Source organism: Papio anubis, unplaced genomic scaffold (assembly GCF_008728515.1).
Source record: "Papio anubis isolate 15944 unplaced genomic scaffold, Panubis1.0 scaffold466, whole genome shotgun sequence".
Lineage (NCBI taxonomy): Eukaryota > Metazoa > Chordata > Mammalia > Primates > Cercopithecidae > Papio > Papio anubis.
Genome location: NW_022164843.1, coordinates 1 through 21,603, shown reverse-complemented (window position 1 = coordinate 21,603; position 21,603 = coordinate 1). Strand labels below are relative to the sequence as shown.

Sequence of the window (21,603 nt, the reverse complement as noted above, 5' to 3'; positions counted from 1 at the left end):
ACCTGTAATCCCAGTACTTTGGTAGGCTGAGGCAAGTGGATCACCTGAGGTCAGGAGTTCAACACCAGCCTGGGCAACATGGTGAAACCTCGTCTCTACTAAAGGTAGAGGCTGCAGTGAGTCAAGATGGAGTCACCGCACTCCAGCCTAGGCAACAGAGTGAGACTCTGTCTCAAAAAAAAAAGTGGCTGGGCGCGGTGGCTCATGCCTGTAATCCCAGTACTTTAAGAGGTCGACGCGGGCGGATCACGAGGTCAGGAGATTGAGACCACCTTGATCGAGACCATCCTTGCTAACACTGTGAAACCCCGTCTCTTCTAAAAATACAAAAAATTGGGCCGGGCGCGGTGGCTCAAGCCTGTAATCCCAGCACTTTGGGAGGCCGAGATGGGCGGATCACGAGGTCAGGAGATCGAGACCATCCTGGCTAACACGGTGAAACCCCGTCTCTACTAAAAAATACAAAAAACTAGACAGGCGAGGTGGTGGGCGCCTGTAGTCCCAGCTACTCGGGAGGCTGAGGCAGGAGAATGGCGTGAACCCGGGAGGCGGAGCTTGCAGTAAGCCGAGATCTGGCCACTGCACTCCAGCCTGGGCGACAGAGCGAGACTCCGTCTCAAAAAAAAAAAAAAAAAAATTAGCTAGGCGTGGTGGCGGGTGCCTATAGTCCCAGTTACTCAGGAGGCTAAGGCAGGAGAATGGTGTGAACCTGGGAGGTGGAGTTTGCAGTGAGCTGAGATCGTGCCACTGTACTCCAGCCTGGGTTACAGTGCGAGACTCCGTCTCAAAAAAAAAAAAAAGGCATATTGGCAGCCACCTGTAGTCTTAGCTACTAGGGAGGCTGAGGCAGGAGGATCATTTGAGCGCAGGAGTCTGAGGCTGCAGTGAGCTATGACTGGGCCACTGCACTCCGGCCTGGGTGAGAGTGAAACTACCTCTAACAATAAAAAGTAAAGCAGACCGCTAATGAATAAAGAGTAACCTGCCCCCAGTATCCATCCCCCTACAAACCAATCACCTCTGCCTCGGCCACGGCCCCTTCTGCCTCTTTCTGTTCCTCTTCCAGAAGGCCCTCCACTCTTGGTGCCATCCAATCCATTTTCCTGACCTCGAACTGAAATAAAAATAAAAATTAAAAAACAAAACAAACAAACAAACAGAAAAACCAAACCACAGATGGCCAGAGCACAGTCAACAAGATATATACAAATATATAAATAGTATGTAATATGGTATTGGGAATTAAAAAAACAATGAAGAGAAAATGAGCTCGAAGGATGGGAACATGTTACTCGGGGAATGGTAATGTGCCTTAACGGAGAGCTGCACGTCAAATTTAACTTTACAAATGACTACAGGGTAATCTCATGCCAGACTGGTGGCTGTTGGTACAAAAGGCTACATGCAAGAGATGTCAAGGTCTCAGAAGAGATGATGGCAAGAAAGGCAAAAGGATAATATAATGGTTCTTGGGTCCTGCCTAGCAGGGCCCTGGCACATCCCTAGAGTCTAGACATTACTGACCCACAGCTGGTTTTGATAAAGCCCCATGCATACACTCTCGTCCACGGCTGGCACCTCTCCCCCGTCTTGGTGGCCCACCACGTCGCCGACTATAGTCTCTGTCCCGGTCTCGATTTTCTTTGCCTTCCTCGTTGGATTCCGTCTGGCCACCATCCTTCTGGCCTGAGACTCCCTTCTTCTTCCCGACCATCTCCCAGGAATGCTACAGAAGGGTAGAGCATTCATATCTAATCAATATGGAGGACACCAGAGATGAAAGCTGGGACAACTGATTGACTTAACCATTCTCCACTCAGCATCCATGTCTAAGACACTTCCATTAGTTTGCTTTTACTTCTGTTTAAATATTTTATACACATCACTACCAAAAGCAAAGTCCTTCATTTTTTATTTTATATTTATTTATTTATTTGAGACAGAGTCTTGCTCTGTTGCCCAGGCTGGAGTGGAGTGGCGTGATCTTGGCTCACTGCAACCTCCGCCTCCCAGGTTCAAGCGATTCTCATGCCTCAGTCTCTCGAGTAGCTAAGATTACAGGCACACAACACTATGCCTGGCTAATTTTTGTATTTTTAGTAGAGACAGTGTTTCACCATGTTCGCCAGGCTGGTCTCTCGAACAACTGACCGCAGGTGATCCACCACCTCAGCCTCTCAAAGTGCTGGGATTACAGATGTGAACCACCGAGCCCAGTCTTTTTTGTAGGGAAGGTACTTATAGGAAACAGATTGCCGGGATCACTTCCAAGAGGATTACAAAGACCTCTATCTAATTCAGTCACTTAAGCATATTAGCCAAAGGACCAAGTTATTGGTCCTTATCTTTCAAGTGTTATTTCCTGGGCTAAAAAAAAAAAAAACAAAAAAAACCACTAATTTTCTTCAGAGTCAGTGACCCACAACTTTTTATAGTATCATTCATACCAAATAAAGCAAAAAAGAAAACAATGTTTCGAAAAGTTACCTATGAATTCAGAATGAATGAGCAGCATTCTACTCTTGGGCACATTCTCTAAACTCACCCATAAATTAAGGAGGAAAACAGCTATAGCTACCTACCTACAGACACACACAAAAACACACACAGCAATTTTATTTAAAAGATCAGGCTGATGGCCGGGCATGGTGGCTCATGCCTGTAATCTCAGCACTTTGGGAGGCCGAGGTGGGTGGATCACGAGGTCAGGAGATCGAGATCATCCTGGCTAACATGGTGAAACACCGCCTCTACTAAAAATACAAAAAAAAAATTAGCCGGCGTGGTGGCAGGCACCTGTAGTCCCAGCTACTCGGGAGGCTGAGGCAGGAGAATGGGGTGAACCCGGGAGGCGGAGCTTGCAGTGAGCTGAGATGCCCCACTGCACTCTAGCCTGGGCAACAGAGACTCCTTCTCTAAATAAATAAATAAATAAATAAATAAAGGTCAGGCTGGGTGGCTAGGCACGGTGGCTCACACCTGTAATCCCAGCACTTTGGGAGTGGGAGGCCAAGGCAGGTAGATCACAAGGTCAGGAGTTCCAGACCAGCCTGGCCAACATGGTGAACCCCTGTCTCTACCAAAAATACAAAAATTAGCCAGGTGTGGTGGTGCACACCTGCAATCCCAGCTACTCAGGAGGCTGAAGCGGAGAACTGCTTGAACCCGGGAGGAGGAGGGTGCAGTGAGGTGAGATCGTACCACACCACTGCACTCTAGCCTGGGCGACAGAGCAAGACTCCCTCTCAAAGAAAAAAAAAAGAAAAAAAGGGCTGGGGGCAGTGACTCACACCTGTAATCCCAGCATTCTGGGAGGCTGAGGTGGGTGGACTGCCTGAGGTCAAGAGTTCAAGAACAGCCTGGCCAACATAGTGAAACCCTATCTCTACTAAAAATACAAAAAATTAGCTGGGCGTGGTGGCAGGTGCCTGTAATCCCAGCTACTAAGGAGGCTGAGGCAGGAGAATTGCTTGAACCCAGGAGGCGGAGGCTGCAGTAAGCTGAGATCCTGCCATTGCACTCCAGCCTGGGTGACAGAGTGAGACTCCGTCTCAAAAAAAAAAAAAAGGAAAAAAGAAAAGAGAAGGCCGGGCGCAGTGGGGCTCAAGCCTGTAATCCCAGCACTTTGGGAGGCCGAGACGGGCGGATCACGAGGTCAGGAGATCCAGACCATCCTGGCTAACACAGTGAAACCCTGTCTCTACTAAAAAATACAAAAAACTAGCCGGGCGAGGTGGCAGGCGCCTGTAGTCCCAGCTATTCGGGAGGCTGAGGCAGGAGAATGGCGTAAACCCAGGAGGTAAAGCTTGCAGTGAGCCGAGATCTGGCCACTGCACTCCAGCCTGGGCGACAGAGCAAGACTCCGTCTCAAAAAAAAAAAAGAAAAGAAAAAAGAAAAAAAGATAAGGCTAGGTGTGGTGGCTCACACCTATAACCTCAGCACTTTGGGAGGTCGGGAGGTCAAGGCAGGAAGATTGCTTCAGGCCAGGAGTTCAAGACCAACCTAGGCAACAAAATGAGACTCTGGTCTCTACTAAAAATTTAAGAATTAGCCAAGTGTGGTGGTACACTCCTGTCACCCCAACTACTTGAAGGCTGAGGCAGAATGATCACTTGAGCCCTGGAGGTTGAGGCTGCAGTGAGTCATGGTTATGTGACTGTACTCAGTCTAGGTGACAGAGTAAGACCCTGTCTCAAAAAGTATATAAAAATAAAAATAAAAGAAGACCAAACAACAGTCACAGCCCTGACCCCAAGAGATACTGATTATAGGAAGCCTTCCATCCAGGTTTTACTTGCAGTGTTCTCCCTGTATTTCCTAAATTGTTATCAGTCAATTTAACTTTCCCCAGTGAAAAATGTATACCTATGATACATTCCTAATTGCAAGACGGAAAGTCTGTGGTAAGGAAAATAAGCTAAACACCCTTGCAAAACACTCTTCCTCAGGAAAACGAGCATTATAAACTAAAAGTTTTTTTTAAAATGCATACCTTGATTTACACATACTTTTGCAAAAAACCTATACAAACGAAACTTCCAGGACAAACACCAACACTATCAGATTTTTCTTTTCTTTTTTTTTTTGAGACTTAGTCTCGCTCTGTCACCAGGCTGGAGTGCAGTGGTGCAATCTTGGCTCACTACAACCTCCACTTCCCGGGATGAAGTGATTCTCCTGCCTCAGCCTCCCAAGTAGTTGGGGCTACAGGGCACCACTACACCCAGCTAATTTTTGCATTTTTAGTAGAGATGGGGTTTCACCATGCTGGCCAGGATGGTCTCCGTCTCTTGACCTCGTGACCCACCTGCCATGGCCTCCCAAAGTGCTCGGATTACAGGCATGAGCCACCGCACCCAGCCTCAGATCTTTATTATCTTACCATTAAACTCAATCATGGCCCTAGTGCTCAGTAACAGCTACTTAATATCTAATCACTTTCAGAATATGGGCTGAGTATTAGATAATATAAAATTATTGACCTTATCAAGATTGATAATAGTATTATGGTCATGTAAAAGTGTAGCCTCCTTTAAGGGGAAGCATGTTGAAGAACTTAAGGGAATCAAGTATTAAGTCTACAACTTCCAGATAATTCCAAGTGCCCACTGATGAGTAAACAAAATGCCACATATATGTACAATGGAATATTAGCCTTAAAAAGGAATGAAATTCTGACCCATGTCACAATATGGATGAACCTTGAAACATTACGCTAAGTGAAGTAAGTTAGAAACAAAAGGTCAAATATTACATGATTTCACTTATATGAGATATCTAAAACAGACAAATAGAAACAGAAAACAGGGCCAGGGATGGTGGCTCATATCTATAATCCCAGCACTTTCTGAGGCCAAGGAGGGTGGATTACTTGAGGCCAGGAGTCTGAGACCATCCTAGGCAACATGGCAAAACCCTGTCTCTACTAAACATACCAAAGTTAGCCAGGTGCGGTGCCACACGCCTGTGGTCCTAGCTACTCGGGAGGCTGAGGTGGGAAAATTGCTTGAGCCCAGGAGGCAGAAGCTGCAGTGAGTCATGATCACACCACTGCACTCCAGCCTGGGCGACAGAAGACCCTATCTCAAAAAAAAAAAAAAGGAAAAAAGAAAACAGAACGGTCTCACACAGTTCTGAGATTTGCTTAAAGAAAGTAAGTGCTCACTTCGGCAGCACACATATTAAAAAAGAAGAACAGAACAGAATATAGAAGAGGTTACTTAGAAGCTGGGAACAGGGAGGAATGAGGATTTATTATTTAATGGATACAGAATTACTATTTGGGATGATGAACAAGTTCTGGAAATGAATAGTAGTAATGACCACACTCATTATGAACGTACTTAACGTCTCTGAATTATACATTTTAAAATAAGTCTAATGTAATATATCTTACCATAATAAAAGTATTTTTAAGAGACAAGGTCTCACTCTATAGCCAGGCTGGAGTGTGGTGGTGTGATCATGGCACACTGCAGCCTCCAGCTCCTGGGCTCTCAAGTGATTCTCTTGCCCCATCCTCCTAAGTAGCTAGGACCACAGGCGCATGCCACCACAGTCAGCTAATTTTTGAATTTTTTTTTTTTTTTTTTTAAGAGACAGGATCTCACCATATTGCCAGGCTGGTCTGAACTCCTGGCCTTAAGCGATCTTCCCTCCTCAGCCTCCCAAAGTGCTAGGCTTACAGGCATAATCAAATCCAGTCCACAAAGTTTTTTAAGTTCAAAAAAACGAAATTTAAAATTATAACAGGGCCAGGTGCGGTGGTTCACACCTGTAATCCCAGCATTTTGGGATTACAAAACACTGTCTTGGATTTAAAAAAAAAAAGAAAGAAAAAAAGAAAAGAAAAAAGGCTAAAATGGTAAATTTTATTTTTATTATTTTTTTAATATATTTGAGACAGAGTCTCACTGTGTCACCCAGGCTGTAGTGCGGTGGCTCTTGATTTTGGCTCACTGCAACCTCCGCCTCCCAGGTTCAAGTGATTCTCATGCCTCAGTCTCCCAAGTAGCTAGGATTACAGGCACATGCCACCACGCCTGGCTAATTTTTCTACTTTTAGTAGAGACATGGTTTCACCATGTTGATTAGGCTGGTCTTGGAACTCCTGACTTCAAGTGATCCACGTGCCTCAGCCTCCCAAAGTGCTGGAATTACAGGTGTGAGACACCATACCCAGCCGGTAAGTTTTAAATTTAAAAAAAAAAAAAAAAAAATTGTAGGCCAGCTGTGGTGGCTCACGCCTGTAATCCCAGCACTTTGGGAGGCTGAGGCAGGTGGATCATGAGGTCAAGAGATCAAGACCAGCCTGGCCAACATGGTGAAACCCTGTCTCTACCAAAAATACAAAAATTAGCTTGGCGGGGTGGTGCGCACATGTAGTCCCAGCTACTCCAGAGGCTGAGGCAGGAGAATCACTTGAACCTGGGACTCAGAGGTTGCAGTGAGCCGAGATCATGCCACTGCACTCCAGCCTGGCAACAGAACGAGACTCCATTTCAAAAAATATATATGTATATAATAAAAGAATATCTACATATTACAAAGAGTCAATTGTCCATAGTAAGTAGTTTACTAAAGTAATAATTTCACAGAGGTGGGAAGATTGCTTGAAGTCAGGTGCTTGAGACCAGGCTGCAAAATACAGCAAGACCTTCACTTCACCTCTCAAAATGTGTGTTTTTTTTTTAAACAGCTGGGGCCAGGTGCAGTGGCTCATGCCTGTAATCCCAGCACTTTGGGAGGCCAAGGTGGGCGGATCACCTGAGGTCAGAGGTTCAAGACCAGCCTGACCAACATGGCGAAACCCTATTTCTACTAAAAATACAAAAATTAGCCAGGTAGCCGGGCGCGGTGGCTCAAGCCTGTAATCCCAGCACTTTGGGAGGCTGAGATGGGCGGATCACGAGGTCAGGAGATCGAGACCATCCTGGCTAACACGGTGAAACCCCGTCTCTACTTAAAATACAAAAAAATTAGCCGGGCGAGGTGGCGGCGCCTGTAGTCCCAGCTACTCGGGAGGCTGAGGCAGGAGAATGGCGCGAACCCGGGAGGCGGAGCTTGCAGTGAGCAGAGATCGCGCCACTGTACTCCAGCCTGGGTGACAGAGCGAGACTCTGTCTCCAAAAAAAAAAAAAAAAAAAAAAAAAAAAAAAATAATTAGCCAGGCGTGGTGGTGCATGCCTGTAATCCCAGTTACTTGGGAGGCTGAGGAAGGAGAATTGCTTGAACCCGGGAGGCAGAGGTTGCAGTGAGCCAAAATCAAGCCATTGCACTCCAGCCCGCGCAACAAGAGCAAAACTGCCATCTCAAAAAATAAAAATAAAAAATAGGCCGAACGCAGTGGTTCACACCTGTAACCCCAGCACTTTGGGAGGCCAAGGCAGGCGGATCATAAGGTCAGGAGTTTGAGACCAGCCTGGCCAATATGATGTTTATCCCATCTCTACTGAAAATACAAAAATCAGCCAGGCGTGGTGGCAGGCGCCTGTAGTCCCAACTACTTGGGAGGCTGACACAGGAGAATCGCTTGAACCCAGGAGGTGGAGGCTGCAGTGAGCCAAGATCGCACCACTGCACTCCAGCCTGGGCAACAGAGCGAGACTCCATCTTCAAAAAAAAAAAAAAAAAAAAAAAAACCGGTGTGGTGGCACACACCTGTTGTCCCAGCTACTAAGGAGGCTGAGGTGGGAGGGTTGCTTGAGCCCAGGTGTCCATGGCTGCGGTGATAATGCTACTGCACTCCAGCCTGGGTGGCAGGGCCAAGAACCCAACTCTTAATTCATTTGTTTTAAAAAGACTACCTACCCAGGACTTGGAAGTTTGTGGCTGCCTACTCTTCCAACCCAAGCCTATTACACATTACAGTTGGTGGGTCATTTTATGCTCACAGTAAGTTAGAACAACCCTGTAGCTAAATATACACCAGGAACACTCTGGAAGCTAGACTCAAAACAGCTTTTAGAATTTATGCTACTGTCTCAAAACCTGGCAAGTTTCAGGAAACTGTAACCTTTCTCCCTCCTCTGTATGCACATCTGCTGCTGGCACCAGATGGGTCTATAAGGAAAAAGAATTACTATTATCTTCCCAAAGGCACCCTCAGTTTTCTGAAATGATCTCACCCACCCAAATACATCCAACATCCCTGGTAGCTGACTTTGCTTCCCACTGGTTTCACTAGTAGCTGGTCTATTCGTAGCATAAACCTGTATTCTCCAGCTTATTTTCTTTTTTGATACTGTGTAACATTAGCCTTACAGCACTAGACAGAAGATGCTGGAAGGTAAGATAAAATGTGATATGCGAAAAAACATTCAGACTTTTAAAAAAACATAAATAGCCCCACCTCACTCCCCCCATAAAATCTAGAGACAATTATTCTAGAGTAAACCCAAAACAAATCAAAAGCATTATATCTTGACTGACCAGACAGTAAATATTCAAATAAGGTCAATAGTGTAAAATTTAATACAGGACTACACTTTTGAAGAAAAAAATCCACCAATTTAAATTCAATTGTTGTTAAAAGTTTTCCATTATTATTTCCCATTGTCTCAAAGAAATTGACAAACCTCCTGCATTTAGCTGGAGTGACTCTGTAGTATCAGAAAGTTGTTGTATCTGAGGCCAGGTTCCATGGCTCATACCTGTAATCCTAACACTTTGGAAGGCCGAAGCAGGAGGATTGGCTGAGCTCAGGAGTTCAAGACCACCCTGGGTAACATAGTGAAACACTGTCTCCACTAAAACACAAAAAATTAGCCAGGCATGGTGGTGCATGCCTGTAGTCCCAGCTACTCAGGAAGCTGAGGCATGAGAACTGCTTGAACCCAGGAGGCGGAGTTTGCAGTGAGCAGGGATATACTCTGGCCTGGGAGACAGAGAGAGACTCCATCTCAAAAAAAAAAAAAAAAAATTAGCCAGGTGTGGTGGTAGATGCCTGTAATCCCAGCTACTCCGGAGGCTGAGGCATAGGATCACTTGAACCTGGGAGGTGGAGGTTGCAGAAAGCAGGTTCGCACCACTGCACTCCAGCCTGGGCAACAAGACCAAGACTCTGACTCAAGGAAAAAAAAAAAAAAAAGTTGTTATCTCTAAGGATAAATTTTAATATCTATCCCAACCAAAGAGCCCCAGTATAACACCCAATAAACGAAAATGATTTCAAAGTAATACACTGGATGAGGTGCAGTGGCTCATACCCATAATCCCAGCACTTTGAGAGGACGAGGCAGGCAGCTCACTTGAGCCCAGGAGTTTGAAACCAGCCTGAGCAACATGGAGAAACCCTGGATCTACTAAAAATAGGAAAATCAGCTGGACATGGTGGCCCATGCCTGTGGTCCCAGCTATTCAGGAGGCTGAAGTGGGAGGATGACCTAAGCCCAGGACAAGGAGGTTGCAGCATGTCGGTGCACTCCAGCCAGGGCCACAAAGTAAGACCCTGTCTCAAAATAATAATAATAATACACTGCTTATTAAAAAAACAAAATTTCTCTAGTAAGCACTGCAGGAACATTCTGAAGGTTAATAAGGCAGTCAGAGGATTACAATTTGCTACAAACATAAGACAAGCACAAAAACAGAATTCTCATGAAGTGGGAAGGAGAAGTGAAAGCAACTTGTCTAAATTCCAGGGCAAGAGATCCTCCAAGATATCCCCTATCATCTCCAGGGATGGTCAGCAGGCTACAAAGCTTGTTTCTCGCTACCTCAACAGAAATAAGTTCAGGCAATGAAACAGTATTGTGCAATGCAAAGCTGATACTGAGGGGAATGTCCTGATATCAGAATCAAATATGTAAAATAAATAAAATGAAATAAAAAGGCCAAGTGCGGTGGTTCACGCCTGTAATCCCAGCACTTTGGGAGGCCAAGGTGGGCGGGTAAGGAGATCGAGACCACGGTGAAACCCTGTCTCTACTAAAAAGACAAAAACTTAGCCGGGCGCAGTGGCGGGCACCCATAGTCCCAGCTACTCAGGAGGCTGAGGCAAGAGAATGGCGTGAACCCGGGAGGCAGAGTTTGCAGTGAGCTGAGATCAGCCACTGCACTCCAGCCTGGGCAACAGAGCAAGACTCCGTCTCAAAATAAATAAATAAATAAATAAATAGGAAAAAAAACAAAACCAAAACCAGAATCAAATATAGTGTGTGACTTTGTTCAACAGCAATATCCAAGGCTATCAAATCGCACCTCTAATTCAGCCTAACCCCACAGCCTGAAAACAAGTCACTAGCCTGGAATAAATAATTTATTTCAGGCCAATTAGCAGAGACTGATTTCACTGTTTTCTCCTATGACCATTATCCTCATAAAGAGGATGTAGTACACATAAATTTTAAGTATCTGTAACCCGTGGTGAACAATCTCCAAGAAAGTTCCCAACTTTACTTTGAGAAAAAGGTGCTCTGCTTTAAGGTGTGTTGCCACTTGCTACTTTTAGAATATTACCAGCCTCCCAATTGAGGACCCATGTCCTAGAACACTCTATAAGCACTCTACCGTGTCTGGGTTTCCTTCCAGAAGAACATTGATGGCTCTGTTGACATCTCCATTGCAGTCATGCAAAGCAATCACACATTCATCCTGGTTCTTTCCTGTAATATCAATCAACTGAAAGAGAAAAAAGAGCAACCATGATGAACAGCCTTATGCTCACACTCCCAATGAAAGGAAACTAGGTGAAGGGAAACGGTATCAGCTGAGTTTGAAAAAAACAGGTTTAAAAGGCAAAAGATGAGGGCCAGGCACGGTGGCTCATGCCTATAATCCCAGCACTTTGGGAGGCCGAGGTGGGCGGATCACTTGAGGTCAGGAGTTTGAGACCAGCCTGACCAACATGGTGAAACCCTGTCTCTACTAAAAATACAAAAATTATACAAGTGTGGTGGTGGGTGCCTGTAAGCCTAGCTACTTGGGAGGCTGAGGCAGGAGAATCGCTTGAACCCAGGAGGCAGAGGTTGCAGTGAGCTGAGATCACGCCACTGCACTCCAGCCTGGGCCACCGAGCAAGACTCCGTCTCAAAATTTAAAAAAAAAAAAAAAAAAAGAAAGAAAAAGGATGTAGAATTTGCCTAGCAGGTTTTCCAGAACCACCCCTACCCCTAAAAAAAGGAAAACGGAGAATTTTGGTATTCTGTTTCCAAAAGCCAAATATTAACACCTGTGGTTCAGGGATGAGGTCAAAAGTATTTACAAAGCAATTAAGCATCAAATACAGAACCAAACTCTGAAACACACAGGCTTCAGCATGAATTTCCACATTTCCTATATCCACAACTGCTCAGTTTCTACAAAATGGCATCAGCAACAGGCAAGAGGTTAAAATTAAGATAAAATTTCCAAACTAAGTATCTATCCAAAGGGCTACAATAGGCGGGGTGCGGTGGCTCACCCCTGTAATCCCAGCACTTTGGGAGGCTGAGGCAGGCAGATCACCTGAGGTCAGGAGTTCAAGACCAGCCTGGCCAACATGGTGAAACCCCACCTCTACTAAAAATACAAAAAAATTAGCCAGGCGTGGTGGCAAGCGCCTGTAATCCCAACTACTCGGGAGGCTGAGGCACGAGAATTGCTTGAATTCAGGAGGCAGAGGCTACAATAAGCCAATATCATGCCACTGCACTCCAGCCTGGGTGACAGAGTGAGACTTCATCTGAAAAAAAAAACAAAAAACAAAACAAAGGGCTACAATAAATGAGAGAATGAAAACACTTATTTATCAGCCTGACCTATTATATTTCAGGTGAAAATTCTCCCAATACCTACAGGAGAAAGTATCCTGGCATCTATCTATGGTATTTGATTAGGCCTTAATCCTGGTATCTTTTCTCATAGCGTACAGTAAATTAGTGGTACACTCACTTGTTTCACCTTCTCCTCAAAGTCAGCATCATTATGGTCCGAAATCATCTGTGCAAGTCTAATTTGTTCTGCAGTGGCCTAGGAATTGAGATGAGATCAAGAAAGCATAATCATGAGGCAACAGTTTAGAGAACAAAAACCTACTGCGTCCGTCTCCACTGCCCCAATTTTCTTTTCCTTGTAACAAATGAGCAAGTAATAAAGCACCATTTAGGACACTTAAATCAGGGATAGGCGCGGGTGGTGGCTCACGCCTGTAATTCCAGCACTTTGGGAGCCCGAGGCACGCAGATCACCTGAGGTCAGTAGTTCAAGACCAGCCTGGCCAACATGGTAAAACCCTGACTCTACTAGAAACACAAAAATTAGCTGGGTGTGGTGGCGCACACCCGTAGGTCCAGCTACTCCGGAGGCTGAGGCAGGAGAATTGCTTGAACCCGGGAGGACAAGGTTGCAGTGAACTGAGAGCGCCACTGCACTCCAGCCTAGGCAACAGAGCAAGACTCCACCTCAAAAAAAAAAAAAAGATGCTTAAATCAGTAAAATGACAAAAACTGAGTGAAACTGTTACAGAAAGAGTAAGGAACTCATTCACCAATCTTCACAGTTAAAGGGACTTCCGTCTTAGAATCACAGAACCACTCTGAAACATCTGCCCCTTAATTCATATTAAGTTACAAAGCCATGTGTAAACTCTATTCTTATTTCTGTGATAACCAACACCATCCTCTTATTCTTAGAGCTTAGAATACTACAAGTCTGACAATAGACTCAACATATCTTCTGTATATCCAGTATATGTTAAGATACTAGGAATTTTACTGCCCCAACTAAGTATTATAATTCTACCAGAAATTCACCTGAAAACACAGATGAAAGAAAAATGCACAAGGGGGAAATTCCAGTCTTACATATTCAATTTATCTGACCATAATCAAATATAAGTAATTCATTCACATTACATACCAACTAACATCAACCTGATGTGAGAAACAGAATATATCTACATCAAAGTTAATATCCAAGAGATTAATTTACTCCTTAAAACTTAAAATTGAGCAATGCTCTAAGGTGTTTCGTTTAGTTTTGAAGAAACACAGTGAAGCTGCCAGCTCCTTGTGGGAAAGGAACAATCAGGTAAGGCCTCAATGGGACCGGATAGGAAAATAAAAGATAAGTTGGGGAAAAGAGGAGCAAACGTTAAAATCTGGAATGGAAAAGGCTGGCTACAGAGATATCAAGGTGGGATAGGGTGCAGTTGCTCATGCCTGTAATCCCAGTACCCTGGGAGGCCGAGACAGGTGGATCACCTTAGGGCAGGAGTTTGAGACTAGCCTGACCAACACGGTGAAACTCTGTCTCTACTAAAAATACAAAAATGAGCTGGGCGTGGTGGCACACGCCTATAATCCCAGCTACTCAGGAAGCTGAGGTAAGGAGAATTGCTTGAACCCGAGAGGCGGAGGTTGCAGTGAGCCAAGGTCGCGCCATTTCATTCAAGCCTAGGCAACAGAGCAAGGCTCCGTCTCAAAAAAAAAAAAAAAAAAAAAAAAAGAGAGAGAGAGATATCAAGGTGGAAGGTCTAAGAAACAGAAAGGTATTGCTAAAATGGCCCAGGTAAGAAAAGGGAAATGCTATCTTAAATATCTTAAGAGTTATAGAGCCGGGCAGTGACTCACACCTATAATCCCAGGAGTTCAAGACCAGCCTGGGCAACGCAGCAAGACTACCATCTCTACAAAAATTTTAAAATAAGCCTGGTATGGTAGTGTGCACTAGTAGTTCCACCTACTCACGAGGCTGAGGCGGGAGGATCACTTAAGCCCCAGAGATTGAGGCTACCAATGAAAGGTGACTGTGCCACCGCACTCTGACCTATGCAAAGGGAGATCCCATCTTAAAAAAAAAAAAAAGATAAAAAGCACAGGACCCCTAATAAAGTGCTAAGCCTCATAACACACTATTAAACAACAAAAAAGTAAGCATTCTGCTTTACAGCATGTCATGAACAGTTATCAGAACCTAAGTAAAAACAGAGCCAACGACTAGAAAACAAAAATAAGGAACCTAAACCAACAGTTCAAAGCACAGAATGATGCTGTACTGCATGGAAACCAGCATCAGCTGGCAATGCTACCCATGAATCCATATGCTTTGGGTTATTTACCTGTGGCCGCTGCTTGTGCTGTGTCTGGTTTTGGTTTTGAGGTTGTTCCCAGTTTCCCCGGGCTCGGTTAGTGCCCACCGACGTCATCATTTACAGTATATACAAATAACAGTATTTACAAGGTAGAATACTGAAAGATTTAAAAGAAAATTAGGTATTAAATGTGGGCAAAATATGTTAACTCTCTCACCAGCACCTTCAGCACCAAACACTTTCACTTCTTCAAAGGAACAAATCAAGAAGATTCATTTATTCTTACAACATAATTAGCTTGATCAATTCCTTAAGGAGCTATAGCTGTTAATCCATTTTTATGTAACAAGAAATGTATAAAGCATGTGTAAGCAACTTTTTAAAGAAGTTACAGCAGTTTGGTTACTAGTCCCCTATAAGCACACTTTACATTTAGCTAATAATCAAAAGCCTTTTATATAGGTGCAAGCATCTAAAGTACCTTTGGCAGAAGTAAAGACAATCAGTAATGTCTGGAAACAAAAGCCTTCCAGGAAGGAAATTAGTCTACACTCCAGAAAAATAATTTTAAATACTATATTCAATCACCTAAGAAAACAGCCTTACCTGCCTTACAACCTTTTTTATGTAAGCTGCATGTGACCTCCATTGTTTGGGAAAGCACAAGTTCAAGTCTAGACTCTTCTTTCTCCCTCAAGTTTCATCTCTCTCAGTATGCTATGGGTTTGTTTTGTGTTTGTGGGGTTTTTTTGTTTTTTTAAACCACAGCCTTCAACAGGGTACATATTAGCCCCAACGATTTTGTCCAGAATCTCTGTTCTCTGAAAATGATTCCAACACACTGCTTTCACAGGTGCTTCTCTTGGTCTCCTAGTCCACATTTTCAAGAAACCAGAATGGCAATTACCCTCCACCACTCACCTTAATACACAAGGAATCTCAAATTTGTCTCAAACCAAAAGCATCTAGCACAAAGTTTTATTTGGAAGAAAGTGCTTCTAGGAAATCATTTTAAACTTGAGACCTTAATGCTGGCAAGATGACTTAGTTGAGTCTTTAAAGAGACACAGAACACACAGGGCTTTCCCCAAACCAGAATATAGTTTTTGTTACAAGACTTCTAACAACGAAGGATTCTACTGAATTCAAGTTCCTTTAGTTCATACTTTGTTTTATAATGCAATCTCAGCTACTGCATTTAGTACAAAAGAAAACATTAATCATATGATGGAGTGCTCAAAATAATAGGTTACTCTGCCTTTATTCCCTTCCAAAGAGGATAAGTTTATACTTTTCTGCTCTATATTTAATTTTTCTTGTTAATGAAACCTTATACAGCATAATTCTAGACTGCCCAGAGATATTACTGGATTCGAGTGGGAGGAAGGACTTCTAAAGAAATATGCAAGGATTAACTATTAGGGAAGTGAATTTCATCTGATTTTCTTGGATGTCACAGAGAAAGTTGACTTTTTCTATGCATAAATTCTTCACCAAGTTGCGTCAATAGGTTACACAGGTCTTTGCATCATGAAAGATTTTTTTAAGGCAGCTTCAGGTAATTTTTAAGCCATTACCTCTTCCCCCTACACATATAGGCACACAAAGACCCATAAATATTTCAAGCTAGAAAGGATTATTTGCTACACAGTAGCCCATTTTCCCAGGTTAGCATTATAGCCAAGTTTCAACTTTACAAAAAAAAAAGTTGTTTAACCAAGTACCCCGAATCCAAATCAACAAGACTACATATACACATATATACGTATACATATCAAGATGAGAGGAAAACTATTTTGTTTTAAAATCGGCTCTAAGATGAACTTTCTAATATGGCATAGTCATTTCCAATCCACTACTGTAACTTACAAATAATGACTGTTTTCTACTCCACATGTGATATCAATTTGTGAGAATAAGTTATATTGCAGGCATAAACTGCATGACTAGCTATATACGATTGCATATACTGTACCAGTCAGATGTAAACATATTAAAAAGTCATCTTGAAATATATAATTAACCAAGAAAGAAAAAAACCCTCCTAATCACTCTTGCTAGTAACATTTCCCTCTTACAAGTGCTTCGAAATGTGACTAAGAAAATTTTACCACCTAGTAGTGACAACGCTGAGCAACAGGTCAAAAGTAAGTTATCTGGAATGGATCACTTGAGGGCACAGAATTAGTAGCAAGCAGACCCATTCCCAGCTATCACACTGGAGGCGAAGATCTTGTTACTTACTTGCTCTTTCTTAGAAAATAAAAAGATTTAAAGGAAGTAGGGTGAGAAGTATTGGAGACCAAGGAAATAGTGCGAGAGTAAACACAGGTTTCAACACAGGAGTGCCCTTGACTCTTTTTTGAAAACCAGCTACTTAAAAAAATAGCCAGAGAAATTTCACTGAAAAAACTAAGTAACAAATATTTATTGAGAATCTACTATGTGTCCAATACTTCAGGAAAATACAAAAGCAGTATGACTTCGTAGCTGCCCTCAGGGAGCTTACAATCTAATTTAAGAAACAATTCAGAAACTGAAGCTGGACTGGGTTGGGTAAAACTTGCTACCTCTAACAGAACAACTAATTTCTGTAGATGCTTTGCTGAAATGGTCCCTGCATCCCCTTCCCCACCACCCTGAAATCTAGTTAGCAAGAGTACTTCCCAGTAAGGACACAGCAAGGAGGAGCTTTAAAGATCAAAAACAAAACAGGACATTTTTAGGCCTTTCATCACTAGTTTACGTGCCAGCAATACTTCCCATTCACAAAGGAAACAATCATTGAGATAGTCCAATCTTTAAGGACAATGGTGTCAGATCTCAAAGCAGTTTTATCAACTGATACACAGCCAAAATGTTTTAATTCTCTATAATCATTGGGACAGTCTAATATTTAAGTACAATGGAGACAGATTTCAAAGCAGTTTTATCAACTGATACACAGCCAAAATGTTTTAATTCTCTAGAAATGCTGGTTACTAGTAATGCTCATCACCTCCCAGCAAGTCACATCAGGTATCCCCAAAACAGGATGTGGGGCGGAGGAAGGTAGGATGGGAGAGAAGACAAAAAAAAAAAAAGATTTCTCCATGTAATAATCAGGGAGAGTCAAAGGCAAAAACGTTAACAATAATAACAAAAACGCCTGTTACTGTGATGTTTTTCTTCCCACAACATCCCACACCAGAGGTGGCTACATTTCAAGAAGGGTGGAAAAGGAGCAGTCTCCAGTTTGTGACATCAGTTTGCAAAGCAATTTAAGAGCTGTCCACAAGGTTAAGGGTTTGAAGAAATTGGGCATTCCTGTCCCATTATGAGAAGAGTGAACAAATACCCCAGTGCTCTAGTGACGTCCCTTAAGCGTAATACACCCTATGGGGGCTTCCATGTCTAGCTTCCCAAATAACATAATTGTTTGGGGTACCCAAACTACAGTATAAACAGGAAGCTAAAGACAGCAGCAAAAACATATTCCAAGAACTGGGTTGGTGAGAAAGAAGGGAGGGAAAAGGAGCTGACAAAGAGCCTGGAAACGGAGAGGGGACGCAAGCCCACGCGTGGAGGATGGGAGGCTCACCCCCCTCAGCGCCACATCGAGAGCCCACGGGGCCAATCTCCTTCCTACCTCCCAGCCGGAACAAATTAATCCTTCGCACACCAAACTGAGGGCCACATGGGGGAGTTTGGGGCAGCTCCACCCCATCGCCCTCCCTCCCCCACGCCACCCCCAAACCAGGCCGGATCCGGATCAGGGGAGGCCCGCAGTGGGTGGAAAGGGAGGAGGCCCTCTCCTCCGCAGGCACCGGCCGGGGTGAAGAGAGGGCCCTACCTCAGGCAAGGCCCAGGCCTCGCTCGCTCGCGCTCTTTCTCGCTCTCCCCTCTCAGGCTCTAGCCGCATGGCCCCCCCTTCCTACGGCTGCTCCAAGCCCCGCCCCGGCCACGCTCCCAAATCGAGGCCCCGGCTCTGGCGCGGCCCACTAGGCCCCGAACCCAACCATAAACAAAACCTCCGGCGGCCGACTCGCGGGGGGGGCGCCAGGGCTCGCATGACTACGAGGGGGGGTGTACAGTGGGGGAACACACGGTGCGGGGGGGCCTACCGAGGGAGGGGGCATACGGCGGGGGCAGGGGAGAAAAGAGGGAGGGTAAAAGGGGGATCGCGGATTTAAAGGGGCCGCGGACAATACCCGGCCCCGCCGCGCTGCCGCTGCCGCCGCCGCCGCCGCCAACGCCGCTGCGCTCCCAACTTTACCTCAGTCTCCTCCACACTGACACCCCGGGCCGCGCCGCCCCTGTCACGTGATATAAGATTCCCTCTTCCCCACCCCCTCCCTCCTTTTCCCTCTCGCGCTCGCTCTCGCGCCTTTCCCCGCCCACTTGCCTTCCTGCGTCCCCCAGCGCGTGACGCTAAAAGGGGCGCGCACGCAAGCGTGCGCGTGCCACCTCGCCACGAGACACCTCTTTCCGGCTCCGCGAGTCCGCTCCGCCTCCTTCACGGCGGCCCTGCCTCCACCACGTGACCCAGGGATGGCCGCGGCTTCCTCTTACTGTCGTAGTTCCGCGTCTCAGCGCTCGACGCTCCTGGGTGCCATTGCCTGCCTGAGTCACGTGTCAGGGGGAAGCTGGAAGGCATCGTTCTCTTTTCCCAGCCCCCCTGCCTGTCCGCCATGTTTTCAGGCCGGGTCTGGCTTGGTCTTCCCCCATAAGGAAATGGCCGGGGAGCTCCAGGGGACCCAGGCGCCGTCGCTGCGGCGGAGCCTGGGCTGACCAGCCAGGACAGCGGGGTAAACCCGAACAATTCTGCGCGAGGTAGGGAGGCCATGGCGTCCGGCAGTAACTGGCTATCCGGGGTGAATGTCGTGCTGGTGATGGCCTACGGGAGCCTGGTGAGGAGATTCCCCCACCCCATTCCTGCTGTCGCATCTTAACCAGTAGAGACCCTCTTCTTGAGCTGTTCCCCGCCTGCATTCGCCACCCACTCACCTGCGCCTATCTGGGCTTTGATTCCTTATTCCAGGAGTAGGTGGGAGTTTAAGTCACCTACTCCAGCCGACCCGCCCTCTTTGGTCTAGAACTTTCCCTCTAACACTAGAGCACAGACCCCACGCCTCCCTGCTACTGGCTTCTTAGATCCACCCCTATCATAACGGTCTTGCTTTACCCCAAGTTTTACCCTGAAACATTCCCGAGAGCCAGAATCTGGCGATTTGGAATGAAGGCATGCTTAAAAAAAATACCCAACTGTCTTTTTATTAAAGGATTCTTACATCTTTTTGGACAGGTGTTTGTACTGCTATTTATTTTTGTGAAGAGGCAAATCATGCGCTTTGCAATGAAATCTCGAAGGGGACCTCATGTCCCTGTGGGACACAATGCCCCCAAGGTAGGTCCTTAGGGCACGAGTTAAACATACTTTTCAGATCTTTTAGGGTCAAGAATGAGATTTGCTCTGCCTTTAGTGATGACTTTAATTCTCGTGTTTCTTTGCGTGCACTTGTGCTTGTTCTAAGTTGAGCAGGCACTGTGCACTTTGGGACTTGGCTCCTGCTCAGTGCTGTGGCAAGCAGGAACTTCTGTTATTGTATCTGCAGAATGAAGGGCTTGGGTCGGAGTTCCCAACTCTTTGTAGTAAAATATTTCCCAGCTCATCTTAAACTACCCAGTGTTTTTTGTTTGATTAGGATGGGGTTGAGATCATTAAGGTTAACCCAAGAGCAATGAGAAGGGTTACCTCTACATAACTGTAGACTTAACAGGAGCTCCATAAATCACGTAGTTCCACCATTCATGTTACCAACATGCCCCAGGAAAAGGAAGCAGTTTACCAGAAGACATGTAGGAAGTGAATAACCCAGTGGTCTTTTATCTTTGTCTGTACTTTCTCCTTAGGTGATTGTCTTCCTTTCCTTGGCTTTAGCTACAGATGAAATTTTATCTGTATCCCAGAACTCTTTCCTGAGTTCCATGCATATATTGCGAACTGACTACCTGACATTTTGACTTAGATTTCTAATAGGCATCTCAAACCCAGCATATGTGAATAAGAGTTACTGATACTCTGCTGTCACCCTCATTCTGCTTCTTTAGTCTTTCGTTTCTAACTAAAAGACACCTGCTTCCCTTACCAACCTCCTTTTGTGTGGCTCTCCCCAGATCACTGGGACCCAGCTCTACTGGCTGAATTTTCCACTCTTTTTGCTCCTCTGATCTGGAATGGCCTTCATTTGGCTAGCTCATTCATTCTTTTAATCTTAGCTTAAATGTTACTTCCAAAAAAGAAATGCTTATTACCTATTTTAAAGTAGGTTCCCCCCTCTTTATTTGCACATTTTACTTTGATTTTTTTTTCATAGCATTTACCATAATTTTTCTTTTATGTTTGTCCATTTATTTAAAACATGCCTCTCTCTTCCGCTAGACCGTAAGCTTCAAGAATGCAGGCACCATACCAGTTTTGTTCACGACTGTAAAGCCAGGACCTACACATAGTAGGTACTCAGTAATTTCTTGTTGAATGAAAACAGGTTAGTGCCAGAGCCTACACATAGCAGGTACTCAGTAATTTGTTGCTGAACGAAAAACAGGTTAGTTGTAGACCTAGAGCTCATGACTCCCTCAACTCCTAGAGCACTGTACTTTCTTTTTTTTTTTTTTTTTTTTTTTTTGAGACAGAGTCTCGCTTAGTCGCCCAGGCTGGAGTGCAGTGGCGCGATCTCGGCTCACTGCAAGCTCCGCCTCCCAGGTTCACGCCATTCTCCTGCCTCAGCCTCCCGAGTAGCTGGGACTACAGGCGCCCACCACCTCGCCGGGCTATTTTTTTGTATTTTTTTAGTAGAGACGGGGTTTCACCGTGTTAGCCAGGATGGTCTCGATCTCCTGACCTCGTGATCCGCCCGTCTTGGCCTCCCAAAGTGCTGGGATTACAGGCTTGAGCCACTGCACCTGGCTTGTGTTTTGTTTTTTAGAGACAGAGTCTTGCTCTGTTGCCCAGGCTGGAGTGCAGTGGCCGGATCTCAGCTCACTGCAAGCTCCGCCTTCCGGGTTCACGCCATTCTCCTGCCTCAGCCTCCCGAGTAGCTGGGACTAC

At 45.1% G+C, this 21,603-nt stretch overlaps 2 protein-coding genes across 23 annotated transcripts in view; one reads left to right on the top strand and one right to left on the bottom strand.

Moving 5' to 3' along the window:
* Nucleotides 1-18,890, bottom strand: part of LOC100999017 (ubiquitin-associated protein 2-like) — a 55,626-nt gene extending 36,736 nt beyond the window's left edge. For 19 of the 22 annotated variants that reach the window (XR_002516364.2, XR_002516366.2, XR_002516369.2 and 16 more), the window contains exons 1-6: nucleotides 18,769-18,890; nucleotides 14,541-14,670; nucleotides 12,374-12,451; nucleotides 11,012-11,122; nucleotides 1,525-1,726; nucleotides 1,019-1,114 (exon numbers count right to left, since the gene is read on the bottom strand). Coding sequence is in view for 17 of the 22 variants with exons in the window: in XM_021924160.2 (XP_021779852.1) it covers nucleotides 1,019-1,114; nucleotides 1,525-1,726; nucleotides 11,012-11,122; nucleotides 12,374-12,451; nucleotides 14,541-14,630 (577 nt within the window). In the remaining 5 variants the exon portion in view is untranslated. The remainder of the gene's footprint in view (nucleotides 1-1,018; nucleotides 1,115-1,524; nucleotides 1,727-11,011; nucleotides 11,123-12,373; nucleotides 12,452-14,540; nucleotides 14,671-18,768) is intronic. The other 3 variants (XM_021924177.2, XM_021924171.2, XM_021924190.2) reach the window with 1 other exon arrangement.
* Nucleotides 18,891-18,951: 61 nt separating this feature from the next.
* LOC116273204 (uncharacterized protein C1orf43 homolog) lies at nucleotides 18,952-21,162 on the top strand. The gene is made up of 3 exons (XM_031662183.1): nucleotides 18,952-19,402; nucleotides 19,798-19,899; nucleotides 20,935-21,162. The coding sequence occupies exons 1-3, from the start codon at nucleotides 19,337-19,339 to the stop codon at nucleotides 21,028-21,030; spliced, it is 264 nt and encodes an 87-aa protein (XP_031518043.1). The 5' UTR covers nucleotides 18,952-19,336; the 3' UTR covers nucleotides 21,031-21,162.
* Nucleotides 21,163-21,603: the final 441 nt, after the last annotated feature.

Bases quoted from the DNA above. Each gene is read 5' to 3' on its own strand.
- LOC116273204 (XM_031662183.1), top strand. From the start codon at position 19,337: ATGGCGTCCGGCAGTAACTGGCTATCCGGGGTGAATGTCGTGCTGGTG. The intron at 19,403-19,797 runs GTGAGGAGATTC...CTTTTTGGACAG, and splicing joins TGATGGCCTACGGGAGCCTG to GTGTTTGTACTGCTATTTAT. The intron at 19,900-20,934 runs GTAGGTCCTTAG...CTCTTCCGCTAG, and splicing joins TGGGACACAATGCCCCCAAG to ACCGTAAGCTTCAAGAATGC.